Below are 18,615 nucleotides of genomic sequence, written 5' to 3'. Positions count from 1 at the left end.
GCGGCCATCTGCTGCGACCGGTTGGGGTGAAAGAAGGAAAACAGGATGAAAGACATGCTGTGGAAGAGAGACAGAGATTAATAACAGATATGATTCGATGCAGAGAGGTCTATTAACACATAGTGAGTGAGAAGGTGACTGGAAAGGAAAAACTCAATGCATCATGGGAATCCCCGGCAGCCTATGTCTATTGCAGCATAACTAAGGGAGGATTCAGGGTCACCTGGTCCAGCCCTAACTATATGCTTTAGCAAAAAGGAAAGTTTTAAGCCTAACCTTGAAAGTAGAGATAGTGTCTGTCTCCTGAATCCAAACTGGAAGCTGGTTCCACAGAAGAGGGGCCTGAAAACTGAAGGCTCTCCCTCCCATTCTACTTTTAAATACTCTAGGAACAACAAGTAAGCCTGCAGAGCGAGAGCGAAGTGCTCTAATAGGGTGATATGGTACTACAAGGTCATTAAGATAAGATGGGGCCTGATTATTTAAGACCTTGTATGTGAGGAGCAGGATTTTGAATTCAATTCTGGATTTAACAGGAAGCCAATGAAGGGAAGCCAAAACAGGAGAAATATGCTCTCTCTTTCTAGTCCCTGTCAGTACTCTTGCTGCAGCATTTTGGATTAACTGAAGACTTTTCAGGGAGTTTTTAGGACATCCTGATAATAATGAGTTACAGTAGTCCAGCCTGGAAGTAATGAAGGCATGAACTAGTTTTTCAGCATCACTCTGAGACAGGATATTTCTAATTTTAGAGATGTTGCGCAAATGGAAGAAAGCAGTCTTACATATTTGTTTAATATGTGCCTTGAAGGACATGTCCTGGTCAAAAATGACTCCAAGGTTCCTCACAGCATTACTGGAGGCCAAGGTAATGCCATCCAGAGTAAGGATCTGCTTAGATACCATATTTCTAAGATTTTCAGGGCCGAGTACAATAACCTCAGTTTTATCTGAATTAAGAAGCAGGAAGTTAGCGGCCATCCAGGTCTTTATGTCTTTAAGACATTCCTGCAGTTTAACTAATTGGTGTGTGTTACCTGGCTTCATGGATAGATAGAGCTGCGTATCATCTGCATAGCAGTGAAAATTTATGCTATGTCTTCTAATGATGCTACCTAGGGGAAGCATGTATAATGTAAATAGAATTGGTCCTAGCACTGAACCCTGTGGAACTCCATAATTAACCTCAGCATGTGAAGAAGACTCTCCATTTACTTGAACAAATTGGAGTCTATTAGATAGATATGATACAAACCACTGCAGTGCAGTACCTGTAATACCTACAGCATGTTCTAATCGCTCTAATAGGATATTATGGTCGACAGTATCAAACGCTGCACTGAGGTCTAGCAGGACAAGCACAGAGATGAGTCCACTGTCAGAGGCCATAAGAAGATCATTTGTAACCTTCACTAAAGCTGTTTCTGTGCTGTGATGAGCTCTGAAACCTGACTGAAACTCTTCAAATAAGCCATTCCTCTGCAGATGATCTGTTAGCTGTTTGACAACTACTCTTTCAAGGATTTTTGATATGAAAGGAAGGTTGGAGATTGGCCTATAATTAGCTAAGACAGCTGGGTCTAGAGATTGCTTTTTAAGTAAGGGTTTAACTACAGCCACCTTGAAGGCCTGTGGTACATAGCCAATTATTAGAGATAGATTGATCATATTTAAGATTGAAGAATTAATTAATGGCAGGACTTCTTTGAGCAGTTTTGTAGGAATGGGGTCTAAAAGACACGTTGATGGTTTGGAGGAAGTAATTATTGAAGTTAACTCAGAAAGATCGATTGGAGAAAAAGAGTCTAACTTAACATCAATGGTACTAAAAGTAGCTGTAGACGATATTACATCTGTGGGATGATTATTGGTAATTTTTTCTCTAATGATAAAAATTTTATTTCTGAAGAAGTTCATGAAGTCATTACTAGTTAACGTTAAAGGGATTGTTGGCTCAGTAGAGCTCTGACTTTTTGTCAGCCTGGCTACAGTGCTGAAGAGAAACCTGGGGTTGTTCTTATTTTCTTCAATCAGTGACGAATAGTAAGATGTTCTGGCTTTGCGGAGGGCTTTCTTATAAAGCAGCAAACTATTTCTCCAGGCTAAATGATGATCCTCTAAATTTGTGACACGCCATTTCCTCTCCAGCTTACGAGTTATCTGCTTTAGGCTACGTGTTTGAGAATTATACCACGGAGTCAGGTACTTCTGATTTGAGACCTTAGTTTTCACTGGAGCTACAGTATCCAGAGTCGTACGTAGTGAGGAGGTAAAATTATTAACAAGATAATCGACCTCTGTTGGAGTAGCGTTCAGATAGCTGCCCTGCTCTATGTTGGTACAGGGCATTGAAGATGATAACAGTGGGTGGATTATATTCTTAAACTTAGTTACAGCACTATCAGAAAGACATCTAGTTTGATAAAGTCTACTCTCCACTGCTGTGTAATCAATTATTGTAAATGTAAATGTTATCAGGAAATGATCAGACAGCAGAGGGTTTTCAGGAAACACTGTTAAATGTTCAGTTTCTATGCCATATGTTAAAACAAGATCTAGAGTGTGATTAAAGTGGTGGGTGGGTTCTTTTACATTTTGAGAGAAGCCAATTGAGTCTAATAACAGATTAAATGCAATTTTGAGGCTGTCATTTTTAGCATCTACATGGATGTTAAAATCACCCACAATAATTATTTTATCTGAGTTGAGCACTAAATCAGATAAAAAGTCTGAGAAATCAGAGAGAAACTCTGTGTAAGGCCCAGGTGGACGATAGATGATAACAAGTAAGACTGGTTTCTGAGTTTTACAGCTGGGTTGGACAAGGCTAAGCATCAGGCTTTCAAATGAATTAAAAGTCTGTCTTGGTCTTTCGTTAATTAATAGACTGGTGTGAAAAATTGCTGCCACACCGCCCCCTCGGCCTGTGCTTCGAGGTTTCTGGTAGTTAGAATGATTCGGGGGTGTTGATTCATTTAAACTTCAAGGCATTCAAAGCTACGACAGAGTGTAAAACAAGCTGCTACGGAGATAGAGGAGCAATAATAGTTTACATAAAATCCCATAATTCCACTGTTACTGGGAAGATAGTGGCATAATGTGAGAGGTGAGAGGGAAATGGTACAAAAGTACACAAGTAACACCAAAAAGTACGTAACTCTGTGGTGTGAGCTGTTTTCTTGTTTATGGCGACATGCACCTGTACCCATTTGGTGTGGATGTTCGGGATTCAATCTCATAATATTTAATAAGCTCATTTGTTGTAGGCAACAACATCTAAATCTGTCTATTAACACATGCTGTCAGGTAAATGTAGCGAAAGCAAAAGTTGGAGTGGAGTAGAGGCACAAAACCTCTAGAGTGGAAAACGTGGACTTAATTTGAGAACACTTAAACCTCATGTTGAGTCATATCCCATCAGGGGGATGTTATGCTAATGTGAGTCATGGAAGAAGGTGTTGTGGCGGTACCGTTACACAACAGGAAAACACAAACAGTCAACACACAGTCATGACAAAGGCATGACAGTCTTTTGTTAGCAATACCACACGATTGGATGTCCTAAAAGCAATTTAAAGTGTATAGACAGCATATTATGCTTAGAGCTGAGGAAAAGTCATACCAGGAAAGTCTAAGGAGCTTGGGAAGGAAAAGTGTCTTTGTCATCCGAGAAGCTTCTTCAGGTCTCGGATGAGAGGTGAAACGTCTTCAAGTAACTTAAAGAAGTCCAGACGCTTTTCTTTCCAAGCTCCTTAGACTACGATGAGCTGGATGACTGAGAACCTTCACAGACTTATAAGAGGGAAATTAGTCAGTTAAATAAAATCACCAGAATGTGATTTAAATTTACAAAAACCACGTCCTGCAGCTCTTTTCTTTCTATTTAACCCCCCAAACTGGCCAAAGTGCAGTGGTGCTTCCAATGTCTATGGCCGCTTTCCAGGATGAAAGCTCTTTCCAACACTGTGGATTGCAGTACATCCTGAACTGAAAGCCTTTCTCTGTCAAACACCTGTGATTGGCTCAAGCTGAATCCCCAAAAACTTTATTTCTAAAGCCTGAAGGTGCAGGAGTGTAGATCTCTCCCGGGTTATTTGATTAAAAATGTGCTGAAAGGTTATTGTGGATTTTGTCCAGTGACGCCAACATGTTGCCCAAAGCTTCAAAGGAGTGGCAAGAGGTCCATGCAGGGTGGCACATACCTCTTCAGTGAAGTATGTTTAAATGCTCTATATGTAAATGGAGTCAATAACATATCGACAAAAACACTTTAAAACTATTTATTGTATCATTATCTCTTCTAAGAAAACAAAGATAAGATTTTTTTTTCACACCCTGCAGTACTCACAGGCCAAACAAAAGCAATCTTGCACAGGTGAAAAGTATTTTAAGGACATAAAGATTGGGAGGGGGGCAGCTGGTGGGGGCAAGGCTCTACAGCAGGAGGGGGGCAGTCCCCCCCGTGCCCCCCTGCAGATTTGCCACTGGTTTGCTATTTGAAATATGACACGATGCGCACTGAATACATGGCCTAGAACTGAAAAGAATAATAATTTTCAGCAACCAATCAGTCAGTTAATTCGGACTACAAAGCAATTCTAACCTGAACTGACCTTCATATGCCAACATTCAGCCTTATTTTCTCATAAAAACTGCATATTATCAAAAACAATCTAATGACTCTGTTGTGGCTGTCTGAGTGTTTATAGCTTTCTTGTCCCTAGGTAGCACTTATTTCAACCCACACGACCATACAGGGAATGCTATATATATTTAACTTGGAAAAACTTAAGAGTGAACTTATAAGTTCCTCCAAGTTAAATATATTCCAAGTTAAAGTTACTACATGTAGGTAACCTTTTGAAGCTCCAGCTAATAGCTTAATGTGTATCTCTTTACACTCTTTGTGCAACTTCACTTGCAGAATGGAAATGCTGAAAGCCTGTTTCCTTAGTGTTATCTACACAAGGAGGATAAAACAAAGAAAGCAGCCACTGAATACACAAGATAAGTAGTGGAGTGAAGTTATCCTTGGTGAATGTGAAGTATATGTCAAGTGAGGTGATAGTGGAAGGAAAAGGTTTTCCACCTTCGCTATTATGTTTATGGAGTTATGTAGGTAATGTTAGCTTAGTGAGAACTTGTTATTTATTTCTTCAGTCTAGAAAGTCAACTACTTCAAGCTATCAAGTGGTCAAGCTAGCAGGCTAACTAGCTAGCAGGCTAACTAACATGTTTAAAAATAAAGTGAAAGTTTGTTCTCTTTGTGCAAAGGTCATGTTTAATCTGTTCTTTCATGTGGTGGCTGCCAACAGCTTGACACGAAATTAACTGCTGCACATGTAGCAGCAGTACACAGTAGGATATAGCGCAACTTCAATTTCAGCTAATGCTAAGGATAGCCCACTATCTGTACATACCACATAGCTGTTTTGCTGCTGTGTAGCAGTTTGAAATCTCATATATAAAACATTTTAAACCTAGATAATATATTAAATTACCTATTATTACAAAACTAATCAGAATGATAGTTAATGACAGATCCAAATCCCAACTCTCCTTTGCTCCCCGTATTTCTCAAACTGAACTGCAGTGATCTTTCATCTAGAGGAAGTAGACCCATGCCAACAAAATGCCCTTGCCCTGCACAACAGAGCCACCAATCAACTCAATGTTGTGGTGAATGGTTCAAGATTTTCCACTATTTTCTGGGGGTCTGTCTGTAACTTCTCTGTGATCGTTGTCTCAAGTAATTACCGAGCGAAGAAAAATAACGCCATTTTTCTTATGGCTGTTTTCCACCGGTCTTGTTAACAGGACAAAGAAGGGATATCCAATCATTTATCCTCAAAAACAACACAAAGGGAGACCTTGGGAACAAAGACGATTTCCTACTGAATGGGGCATCCTGGTGATTTAATGGATTAGTGAACTGGTCTGGGAATCCACTCTCATATCATTCACCCATGTTTGTCTTTGAAGTTTATGTATAGAGAAAGGTCGACATTAGCACGTTTCAGTCCTTACTCTATCAACCAGAGGCAGGCCTGTGGGTTAAGCATGATGAGAGCAAGGACAGCCACAGTCCTGTCATTTTAATAATGATCTTTCAAGGTAAAGAGGCAAAGTAGCATGTCTTTGAATCTGACAATGTGTGAACAGAAACTAAATGAATCAAAGTGTCACCAGGTTCCATGACGCACAACTGTGCTTAGATATGTTATCTGTAAACTTTCAGGGAACTGTGGTGGTGGCACAGACTAATAGCAGTTCCCTGGAAATAGGTTTTCCCACTAATTGTGATGTTTAAGATACTGGGTAAGTCGTTCAAGTTTCAGGGTGTATTGCTTTAATACCACAATCAGGAAGTGGCCCTGTTGACCCCCAAGTAATTTACTATAAAGACGACATTCCTTTCCCATAATGTAGCTGCATCTGTCTGGGTGATGAGCAGACTGACTGAGTGATGGACTAAGCTGACATAATAACAGAAGCAGAGAAATTTCCTCAATGTTTACGTAATCGTGGGTTCATTTTGTTGGATCGTCCTTGACCTCTGATGCTAATCTTCCTGCAGCCAGACACAAAAAAATGTCCAAATAAAACATGGTCGCAATAATGACTGCAATTTTCCAATCAAACAGAGTGAAGACAAACACCGAAATAACTTCAAATTCAAAAGCAGATTATCTTGGAACTGATCCTAACACATCACATCACAGCTCATTCAAATAATATGCATAACTCTCAATATGAATAATATCTCAAATTAGCCATTTCATTTAGTCAAAAAAATAGAAATAAAAAACATTACCACTGGATTTAGGACTATCCTGGGAAATCAAACCATTAATTTATTTGAACAAAATATAAATAAAGTCTCACTAGAGCAGCAAACAAAGCCCACTTTATGTAAACCACATCAATGATTACCAGGGACATGCAGTAAATACAGCTTGTTGCGTTTCGGCCCAAATTTAGCATGAGAAGCTAAACCCCTCCAACGCTTTAAATGGAACGTGTTTATTTGAAATTCAGTTGTCACAACAAGTCCCTGTGGTAAACAGAAGCAAAACAAAGTGGAGATAGTGAGGACGAATGGAATATTTGTGAGAAATATTGTAAGTCTTTTTCCAAGGAAATGACTCCACTTCCCAGCTGTGAAACAATGGTGTTGTTTCAGGTTGACAGTAGAGACACTCACTATTTGATTGACTCGCATTTACTGGTAGAGCTGGACTGCTCAGTATCCTGTCTGGTGAGGTAAGGCACATGGGGACTGACAGAAACCAATCCACATCCAAAGATCTAAAACAGTCCAGCTTGCAATTAGAGCTCACGTCAATTCACGTATTAATGGAACATGACATGCGCCTGGTTCTTCGGTTGTAGCCAAGTTCATCTAGAGCAGTGGTGTCCAACTCCACCCCTCGAGGGCCGGTGTGCTGCAGGTTTTAGATGTGTCCTTGATACATCACAGAAGATTTAAATGGCTAAATGACCTCCTCAACATGTCCTGAAGTTCTCCAGAGGCCCAGTAATGAGCTAATCATTTGATTCAGGTGTGTTGACCCAGGGTGAGATCTAAAACCTGCAGGACACCGGCCCTCGAGACCTGGAGTTGGCCAAGCCTGATCTAGAGAGATGCACACCTACAGACAGTTTAGGCTCACCAGTTAACAACATGGATGTCTCTGGACTGGAAGAGGAAGCTGAAGCACCCGGCTGACACACACAGGCACAACTTCTTTGCCGTGAACAGACAGCTGTACTTCGTAGCTCTCCCCAAACCAAGTATTGCTAATTCGGCAAAGTTTTTCAGGTCTGTAACTCTGATATGAGTCAAAGTTTCAAGTGTAATACTCTATTTGTACCAGCGATTTAATAATCAAAACTAGTAATGAAACTGCTGAATAGCTGGATAGAAACTTTCTACCAGGTGAGAAGCATGTAACGAGACGTTTCACTTGTTGAGTTGTTGTAGCACACTCACTATCACAGCAGCTTCTCATTTACACTTTCAGCAACACTGTCGGTCACAGTTAGAGTTATGCATGTTCCAACATGCCCATGGTGGTGGGCAGGTGAAGCGCAGCATTTTTTTCATGAGCACCCTGCTGCTGCTGCTGCTGTAAAGGTGAATAAGGTTGAATTAAAACATTAATGCTGCAGGCTAGAATGGAACAAAGAGCTGAAACCGACTATAAAGTTTTGGATTATAATGCCTCATCGATCCCACCCTGTTTTCACATTGTTGTTTAGCACTTACTTGTTACTTGGGTGTCAATCTCAAGACAGAACAGAGAGATTATTTATAATAAAACCACAAAGAAACCACAATTAGTCTCAGGAGAAAAGATTCCGAACAAGGCCCAGTTTGCATCAATTTTGGGATTTACAGTAAATGTTTGGATCAAAACTAAAAGTTCATGCATAATAATTAAAGTAGTATTGAAACAAGGATCACAGATTTCAGTCTAATTTCTTTTTCACTTTAATCTGTACATGAAATTTTCTGTTATAAATACAAAAGTAGCAAATAACAGAGAGCCAGAGTGTGTGACAGAAAGGAAAAAAAGCATTCTTATATGTTAATGTGATCACTTCCTTCCTGTGTGTTATGGTAAGGGGAAACCGGTGACCATGTGTTTGTTGGGCTGTGAAAACAGTCATGCTATGGCAACACCGTTGGCAACGGCTTAAATAATTTTTCTTCAAGTCACACTGAAAAAGGCTTTCGTTATGTTATTAAATTACCAGCACTACTAATGTTAACAGTCGTCAGCTTGAAAAAAGGAAAAAAAAAAAATCTCTCCACTCCTTGCAAACGTTTGTGACTGCAGGAGGGGAGAGAAGCGTGGGCCAGGCAGCATATCCTAAAAAATCCTTTCTGTCTAACCAGCTGGCTCAGGGTAATATGCCAGAGTTTTGCAATACCCCAGAAGAACTGGTGGGCTGATTGAATGATCCCATCAGAGCAAGCAAAAATAGCAGCTAAGTTTTATGTTCCAGCCATCTCAGACAAATTTCCTTACATGAATCTGCAGCAGAAAAACCTAAAAATAGGTTAATTACCCGAGCTAGCCAGGACATGCTAAAGCAGACAGTTCCCAACCCATAAGCTTATACAAATCCTCAGGCACAAAGTGTTCGCCTTTAACAATCTGGAGATCATGAAAACAAACTATGCAAGGTCATTATCTCATGACCGCCAAAGAGCGAACTCGACACTCAGCTAAAGTTTTATTGATATGTCTGTGAAGGTTCTCAGTCATCCAGGTCATTGTAGTCTAAGGAGTCTGGAAAGAAAAGCATCTGGACTTCTTTAGGTTTCTTGAAGACGTTTCATCTGAGAAGCTTCTTCAGTTCTAAGAGCAACTGGTGGAGAGTCCCAGATTTTAAGCCCTATGGGGGTGTCCCCCAGAGGTCATGGACCCCCTATTACCTCAGTAAATCACATGATAAGGTAGGGCTAGGTTTCACAATGGAGTCACCTGAAACCTTGGCTGATTGTGACCCACACCCGTTTTCACATCTTGGCTCATGTGATTAGGTAGAGGATCAACAGGGGGTCCATGACCATCTTGGGGGGACACTCCCACAGGGCTTAAATCTGGGACTCTCCACCAGTTGCTCTTAGAACTGAAGAAGCTTCTCGGATGAAACGTCTTCAAGAAACCTAAATTAGTCCAGATGCTTTTCTTTCCGAGCCCCTTAGACTTTTATTGATATGCCACCTTCACCTACGATATACAGGTATACACTTCTCATTTTCAGTAAAAGAAGCAGTTAGATGATACTCTGTCAGTATTTGGCACAACATTCAAAGAGCAATTTAAAATTTCTTCCTGTTTAAAGGGAGTTTTTCCTTCCCACTGTCGCCACAGTGCTTGCTCATAGGGGGTCATATGATTGTTGGGTTTTTCTCTGTATGTAGTATTGTAGGGTCTACCTTACAATATAAAGCACCTTGTGCTTTATATTGTAAGGTATATTGTAATTCATGTTTTCTTCATTATCAGCAATCTTTACTGGCATTGCAAACTTCTTGGAGGGAACACAGGAGTCACAGTGCTTGAAATTCCCATGTGGTGTCCTGTAGCCCTGATGCACAGTTACATTTTAGGAGCTAGAAATAGAGCTTTTTAATATCACTTCTGTGTAAAACTATGCTGGCACCAGCCCACATTGCATTTTTTCCCACTGACCCAAAACAAGCATTAGCAAAAGTATTTATATTAATTAACTTAGGTCAAATTTCGTCAAAGCCCTCCTTATTACATCAAGAATCTAGTCTCCCATCCTGCAAAGCACCCAAATAAAAACAAGCACATCCAGAATTATAGCTATGAAACCACTTTATGGAAGAAAAATAAATCTATATAAAACCACGATGAGAATTAAAAAGTATCATGTGGCTTTTTGTTATCTGTGATCAAAAACTGTAAAAAAAAAAAGAGAAAAAAAAAAGCAACAATGAAACTAGATACTAGAATCCAACTAGAAACAGGATTTATTATTAGAAACGAGGTCAGTAACGTAATCGTGATTTGCACCAAGTCATTATACATGCACATTTAGGTACAGAGTCGTGGAGCAGATGCTCTCGTTCCAAGTCATTTTGCAACCCATATACGCTGGCCTTCGTGTCAGTGAGGCAGGCCAAAGGTGTGATGACGGCGGTGATGATAAAGAATTATGAGCTAAAGGTGGTGTAACTGAAGTGTGATGTTATTTAGAGCAGAGACCCACTGAAGAAAGGGCACGTCTGAACTAAAAAAGAAATTTATTTTTACATAACAAACTAAAAATCTAGACAAAGAGAAATAATAGTAAATGACCTGGTATTAATATAGTGTTTTTCTGCTCCTACCGAGCAGTCGAACACTTCACGCTACATCCACGTTGTGCTGAAAGTTTTGTGTAAATGCATTTGTTATTTTTCTTTAGCATTTTTTGTTAATATCTTGGCTTCAATTGATGACTTATTCTGCTTGTTTTTCATGATTCCTTTCATTTTGTTATAACTTGCAGATGCTTTCTGTCATATAATAAAGACAAGTCGTTGTTGATTAGTGATAAGATCTCAGCTGGTATTCAAATATTTGTCATTATGTTTGTCAAATTGCACTGAGGATGGTTTGTGGCTGAATCCATTTGTTATAAACCACATTTTGTTTAACACACACATTAATGCTGTATTCTATGCACTTTAAGTGCTTTTTACCCATCACACACAGACTCACATGCTGACGGATGCATCAAGGGATTATACGCTTAACTATGTTCCCCAAGGATGCTGGAGGTATTTCAAACCACCAACCTTCTGATATGTTCATAGTTTTATTTTTCCTGCAGCAAAGGACAAGAGGTTTATAGTAAAGTGCAAACTGCAACCAGTCCAGAAACGACTACCCTCTACTGCAGGCTTGGCCAACTCCAGGCCTCGAGGGCCGGTGTCCTGCAGGGTTTAGATCTCACCCTGGGTCAACACACCTGAATCAGATGATTCGTTCATTACCAGGCCTCTGGAGAACTTCAAGACATGTTGAGGAGGTCATTTAGCCATTTAAATCAGCTGTGTTGGATCAAGGACACATCTAAAACCTGCAGGACACCGGCTCTCGAGGCCCGGAGTTGGCCACCCCTGCTCTACTGCTAACACAACGTTGACTGTATGCAAAGGCAACAAGATAACACAAAGCAAGTGAACCGAGAATGATAACAAGGCTGACTGTGTGCCGATGCCAGCCGAGCAGACAAAGCCGATCTTTAGCAGGTGACAAAAACAGCGCTGAGCAGTCAGACTTGCAGCATTTTATGTAAATAGACCTCGGCTGTGTCATTATTAGGACAGGGATTTATGCCAGCGTGTGGGCGGATTGTGGATTAAAATGAATTTTGTTAACTGGTGCGACGATAGATATCAGCCCATGTAGATTAACGCAAAAGTAATGTAACAAGAAGTGTTTCAAAATATTCAAATGACTTTAAATAGGAACAGGAAACCGAGGCTACAGTTTGGACAGACTCACCAAAACTGTACAACGGAACATTGGAAAGTGTGATTAGTGTGATGAGTCTGGATTTCGGGCGACTTCTGGATGCTATAGGTTCACATTTGGCGTACATAACGTGAAAGCGTGGCTCCATCCTGCCTTGTATCAAAGTTTCAGGCTGGTGGCCGTCACATACACTTTGGGCCTATGAGTACCAACTGTGTATTAATTGTCTTTCTCCACAGTGTACCCATTTTCTAATGACTACTTCTAGCTGTTGTAATGCACCATGTCACCTCAAAATGGTTTGTTAAACATGACAGTGAGTTTCCTGTTCTCAGATGGCCTCATCAGTCACCAGATCTCAATCCCATAGAGCACCTTTGGGATGTGCAGCTGACAAATCTCTAGAAACCACTTGATATAGTCTTGAATGTATGTCGGCAAGAATTAAGACAAAAGATGATCCAACCCTGTACTAGTTGTAACAAATTAAGTAGCCAGTTAGAGTAAATTTCTTTAACTACAGATCAGACTAATGGCGCATACCAAAGCAAACACCTCAACACCATCGTCTTAATCTGCTCAGCCATCAGCCCTTATTGTCATCAGCCCTTTGATTACTTCAACTGACATTAGTCACCATTATCATCATCATCATCATCAAACAAACTTTATTGCAGCAGCGGCTAAATTTTAGCTTTTACAAGTCACTCAGAAATCAAAGTTCTTAACCACGGCAGACTTGGGAGTCGTGAAGTGCACTGCAAATAAAACTCTGGGAAACCACAAACTCTACAACACAGAGCTGCACTCCACCCATGGACAAGCAAGCACAAAACACTGTAATTCAAAATCCTTTGCTGCAGAGAAAAATGGGTCAGCAAAATAAAAAAGGAATCTGGCTTCAAATGCCAACAGCTGTTTAACACGCAACAAATATAAGATGAGGGTAAATGGTTCAATCACACATCTTTGACTTTTGTCACCGTCACACAAATGAGGCTTTGTCATTGAGAACTTAAATGTGGTTTCAAAAGTCAGATCTTATTGTAACTGCATAAACAGCATGTTCCACAACAGTCAAAGCTTGAAACTGAAACTCCCATGGTCTGATGTATTTTCAGCCTGTATCGGTATAGGCTTAAAATAATAAAAAAAATTTTAAAAAGGGGATCCAGCACCCAAGAAAACATTCTGTTATAGATAAAAGGAGCTTTGCTCTTTGTTATTATGCCATAGAAATCCAGGTCACCGGCCAAATATTTGGTTAAGCCCATCTTCTGCTCCAGCTGGTTATGCTACACACAGTCCCTGGGACATACAGTATATAGGTTAACTCATCCACACCCACCACCACAGGGCAGCTGCATGCGTGTAACTATGTAATCCAAGGATCTACTAACAAAAGCACATACACTCACAACACAGAGCAATGTGAGGAAGCAGTCATAAGGCAATTACTCCCCAGTGCTCACATGTCTACCTGTCTAATGATTCAGTACAGTGCACCATTTGTGTACTTCTCCTTTCTTCACCGTAGTCCAGTACTTTCCACAGGAAACCCTCAGTCACAGAGGTGGAACCCACCCAACCAACGAGAGGTTGATGCCCAACGTCTCCAGACATCCACAATTACACACTACATTTCCCATTTCCCCTTCTATTTTTGCTTAAAAGTCTACAGAAATAAACAGATTGTGATTATTTTTATGCGTACAAGAGAAAATGACTTCTCGAGTGTAATTCCGGATATTTTACTTAATTCGTTAAGGCCATCTAGGCCTAATTTGGTTGTATTTAGTTGTTTCTCTTTTATCTGCACGCTCTCTAAACACTGAAAAAGTCCCACCCGGCAGCCTGATCAGTCTCCTGCTAAGCCAAAATACCGACAGCCCTCTTGGGGCGAGACCCAGCCTAGTTTTCACACTGGTGTAGTTTCTCCCTGAAACAGTCTGCATGACTGATGAATACATAACATGCTTTAAGGTTTTACTGTTTACCAAGTCATCAAAGCAAATTCCTAACATAGTAATAACATTGTGATAAATGATTACATTTATAGAGCAAATACTAATGCAGCCATCCTTCATTACGCCCAATTTAAGCTTATAGACATGTTCTACAAAACAAATATAATACTTGTAGGGCAAGTACTATATTCAAATATTTGTTACATTTTGACTCAAATGAAAACTTTGTAACAAATATGCTGCAAGAAAGTAAATTGATACAAAATCACCTTCCTTTAACACTTTCTGTTCTAAAGTAGCAGATATTTACCACTTGCCATGAATGACTGGTGATATAGATAGGTCTGTTGATAAGGGCTGGAACCAAACGCTGATACGGGCAGACAAAGTCAAATTTACCAGCGTTGCTCTAGGATACAAGGATTACAGACCCTTCAATGTCACAATACTTTTTTATCTATTTTTCATTCTTTGGTTACGTCCCCGGGCTCAGCTGCTTGTTATTATGCCTGATAGTCAAAACTGGACTATATTTACACCGTGACTTAAAAAAAGCCCAGAAAGAAGTCTGGATAATAAACAAATTCATTGCAACACTTCCAGACTGATTTGCATGGCAAAATACTCGACTATCTTTAAACACAGCACGCAGCCCGTTCGAATTTTTTTTTTTTTTTTTCACCCAAACATGTGACAGTGCATTCGCTTTCGAAGCTAAGTATTAATGTAATGATAAGAAACACACGAGTGCTCACATGGGAGGGGCTAATGAATGAGAAAATGCAAGCGAGCCTGCTCGTGCTGAAAAGTGATAAACACACAGCAAAGGGAGGCATTCAGAGATTAGTAGGAGTGAACACCCAAGAGGAGACTTTGTTACAGTAAATCGGAAAGTTAGTTTGACAGCTGGACAGACTCTTTAAGTGAAAACAGAACATGACAACATGAATTGCGTGTGGCCGTATGTGTACCGTCTAACCTGTGAGTGTGGCCGTGGTTTGTAGCGTGGAGCTTCCTGATGACTTCCTCACTGAAGTCAAAATGAACCCTTCCTCTGGCACAGGGTGAACGCCGGTACATTTCCCCGACACACACATGAACTCATGCACACGCTATCTGACGCATACTATCACAGATGTAACTACAAGCACAACCTGCTGTTAGAGCCTCAAAAACTCAGCACGCACACACACAAAGCGCACAAATGTCTCATACACTGTAGCATTATTAAAACCTAAGCAGCATGCACACACACCTCTCAGACACTCAGCATTCAACAACAAATCTCACACACACCTTGTCACAAAAGCATGCGACTAGAAAAGACTGACAACTGACATTCCTCACACATTCACCACATTTCAACACACAACCAGCCAACCTTTATATAGATATATGACAGTACATCGAAACGACTGTTTCCTATAAAGCTTCTGTTAAAACAAAAGTTACTCAGCACATTATCCATCAGCCACTCTCTCCGAGGTACAAGACAAGCAGCAAGCACGTCTCCAGTCACCCTCTCGCCACACTTGATCTCATGTCACAACAGTATAAGCAGCAGCCTGCACGTCACATCACTGAACTCTTTCAGCCCCTGATCACTGTCTGACTCTCTGTCACTGCCCTCTCTCTGCCGGACTCTTCTCCTCGTCACAGACTATACTTCCTCCCCATGCTGTGTGTGTGTGTGCGAATCTGAGCGGCTGTGTGTTTAACATGTGTGTGTATGGAGCTCTGTTCCCTTCGGTGCAGCCCAGCAGAGTAAGGAGGAACATCAAAGTTGTGGACTGGAATAACTGGAGTGGAGTAATTATTCACAACCTTTGCCAGCTTTTTGTATCTACAGAAAACATCCAGAAGCACGAGGGCACACACACCCAGCTACTCAAAAATAACTACATACAAACAAACTGTGATTTATGTAATTTTTCTTGAAAAGCCTCTGAAATAACCCTCTGTACACAAAGGTTCGAGCTTTAGTTTCACTTATTTTAAAATATATGAAATAAGTTTGTATATTTGGGTAAAAGTTTTAGGCTTAAAGATTTTATTGGTTCAATATTCTTTCATTTTTATGGTATCTTGTAAACTGACTGCACATTTTTGAACGCACAGTGCAATAAAAGATTATTACACTTCCCTTTAACGACGTCTCTTTGGCATTTACGAGCAGTATATAAACACTGGAGAACATCTATGAGGACGAGTCAGTGATGGCGTCATAGAGTAAGGTATAGCTATGCTTTTAAAATTCCTAAAATCTTGTGCGGCTACATTATAAAGACTTTTAAGCAACATATTTAAGCTCTTTTCAGCTTCGATTCACTATTTGAAACCTGGTCCACCTTAACTGTCAGCGCATCTCTGTGTGAGAAAGAGGGGGCATCTGGCATCATTGCAGGGGGCCACAGTGCCCGTTGACACGGTGCGCTATACTGATCGCTTAGCCCTCATTTCATGACAACTGATGACAGGCTTGCGATGGATAGCAGCACGTACAAAATGTGCAAAGTCATCAGAAAGAACGGTGAGTACTGGTTTTGTGTGTGTGTTTTGTAGAAAGGGAATAAACGTGAAGACTTAGCTTCATTTTGGGGGTATCAGTCTTAGATTTTAGCCACCGAGCTTCATTTGAAACTGCAGAAAAAGCTCATTTGTTTATGTAGACTCTGTGTAACACAGGTTTACATTTCACATCATGTTTTGTGGCGTACATGTCTATAATCTGGTGTCTTGGCCTTTGTTAAGCCTAAGGAGCACTGGTGTATTTTACAAAGCCAGACTCTGTAAACGCCCTGCTTATCTGTGTCCAATCTTAACGCTTACAAAGAACTGCTGTGATTTGCACTCCTCTCGATGGCTTCCCCACGACTTTTTTCTAAAATTGATAAAACGGCTTTCTATTGGTCAGAGCGCATTAAAGCTGGATGTATTTGTCACCCCGGGAGAGTTAAAAGCTCTCATATAGGCTTCTAAAACTGCATGGATATGTCATGCTACCCAAAGGCTGACCTTCTCTTTTTTTATTTCAACGTTTATTCAGGTTACATTTGATGTTTCCCATTTTTGTAACTTTATAATCGTGTGACTTCTTGGCGAGTGAAAAAGAAACTTTTAATCTCAAGAGACTTCCTGGTTAAATAAAATTTAAATTACAAGAAAAAACCTACAAATGCTACTTTTTAAATATATGTCTCTTGTTATGGTTTACGAAGTTTCACGAAAACCCCCCAACACACACACACACACACACACACACACACACACACACACACACACACACACACACACTATGAGTTTCGGTTCTTCTTATGAAACTCCACAGGAAACCCTCACTGAATGACAGCTGGAGGAGTTTCTAATAAGCCCTGTCATGACGGGACACGTAAGCTCGCTTGTCATTTTGCTGAATATGATTCATAGCCATGACACATAATCGAGGCACTTAGAAAAACACACGAGGGGAGGAGCAGGATCACAGAGACCAAAACTGAATTGGTGCTACGGTACGTTCCCACACTGCAGCTCGCCCCAGCGCTTCTCAATAAACACAAAGACGGAAGAAGCGGGACATGTGCATAGCCAGCGGGCTGCATGTATCCTGCACAACAAAAGCAATAGCATTCCTCTGGAGGTAACTATGGGAGAAAAACACACAGAGTCAATGTTAGCTGCCGGACATGAAAACAAGCCGCTGTAAGTGGATCGTATATGTTTTTTATTTTTTTAGTCATATAAGAAAACTGAGATATAAGTGTCTTACATTGGTGCTCACTCAAAGACCTGAATATTGCTCGTTCAGAGAGAAACTCACCCTATTTATGTGGTCTTACATAATTCAGTGACATCACACGGTCAAATCCTTCTAAAATTAGAGACTCCCCTGCCTTCAGCTTATGACGTCAGCTGTTCAACTCAACTATCACTGAACCTAAAATCGAATTTAAAAAAATTAAATAAATAAATCATTCATAAGCGCATGACTCACAAGTGCTTCTGAGCACCTCTGATCAGGTTTGCTACTTACTTCCACATCCAGGGCTTTGGTGGAAGACACTGAACATATAAACACCAGCAAGTCAGCATGTCTGACTTTGCTTGCATGCTTCCTGTAGTGAAAACACAAGTGACCAGCTCAGTCTCTTGGCAAAAAAAAAAAACAGGGATTGTGTTCAGAAGCTACGGCTCTGCTTTGTTTCCTTTGTCAATCCTTTAAAATGAGTCAGAAAAAAAAACCATTAGGCCATAACAGAGTCTCATTATCATACCAAAGTCTTGGCAACACAACACATACTACTAATTCTTTACCCACAGGTCTAATTATAGCACATCAGGAAGCAAGCAGTATTGTAAAACCTGTTGATAAACTGCATACCAGTTGTTTTCTTACCCGTTCTGTGACTCTCATTACACATTAAAACAGATGATTTCGTTTTCTGGGCCCCTCCTGTGGGTAAAGAAAGAACTAACATCATGCAGGAACCTTCTTTGAACACAAGAGGGCGCCATTTAGCTTCACAGAAACAGGTTTCTGTGGCCACGTTTACATCCATGAGATGGCAGTATGATATCCGCATTACGGCTCTAGATAAGCCATGCAACATATTTTTACATGGTTTGGCATGTGCTACCAGATGCCC

The 18,615-nt window shown here is 40.5% G+C and overlaps 1 protein-coding gene across 4 annotated transcripts in view; it reads right to left on the bottom strand.

Moving 5' to 3' along the window:
• The window catches only part of pde4ba (phosphodiesterase 4B, cAMP-specific a), a 203,619-nt gene that overhangs the window by 59,067 nt on the left and 125,937 nt on the right, over positions 1–18,615 (bottom strand). The window contains exon 1 of one of the 4 annotated variants that reach the window (XM_063460671.1): positions 14,952–15,617. The exons of the other annotated variants lie outside the window; for them this stretch is intronic. Coding sequence (XP_063316741.1) covers positions 14,952–15,052 — 101 coding nt within the window. The 5' untranslated portion in view covers positions 15,053–15,617. Of the gene's footprint in view, positions 1–14,951; positions 15,618–18,615 lie in introns of those variants that run through there. 4 annotated transcript variants of the gene reach the window in all.

Source organism: Pelmatolapia mariae, linkage group LG17, assembly GCF_036321145.2.
Source record: "Pelmatolapia mariae isolate MD_Pm_ZW linkage group LG17, Pm_UMD_F_2, whole genome shotgun sequence".
Classification (NCBI taxonomy): Eukaryota; Metazoa; Chordata; class Actinopteri; order Cichliformes; family Cichlidae; genus Pelmatolapia; species Pelmatolapia mariae.
Note: the sequence above shows the minus strand (reverse complement) of the source record. Positions and strands in the feature narration are given on the sequence as shown.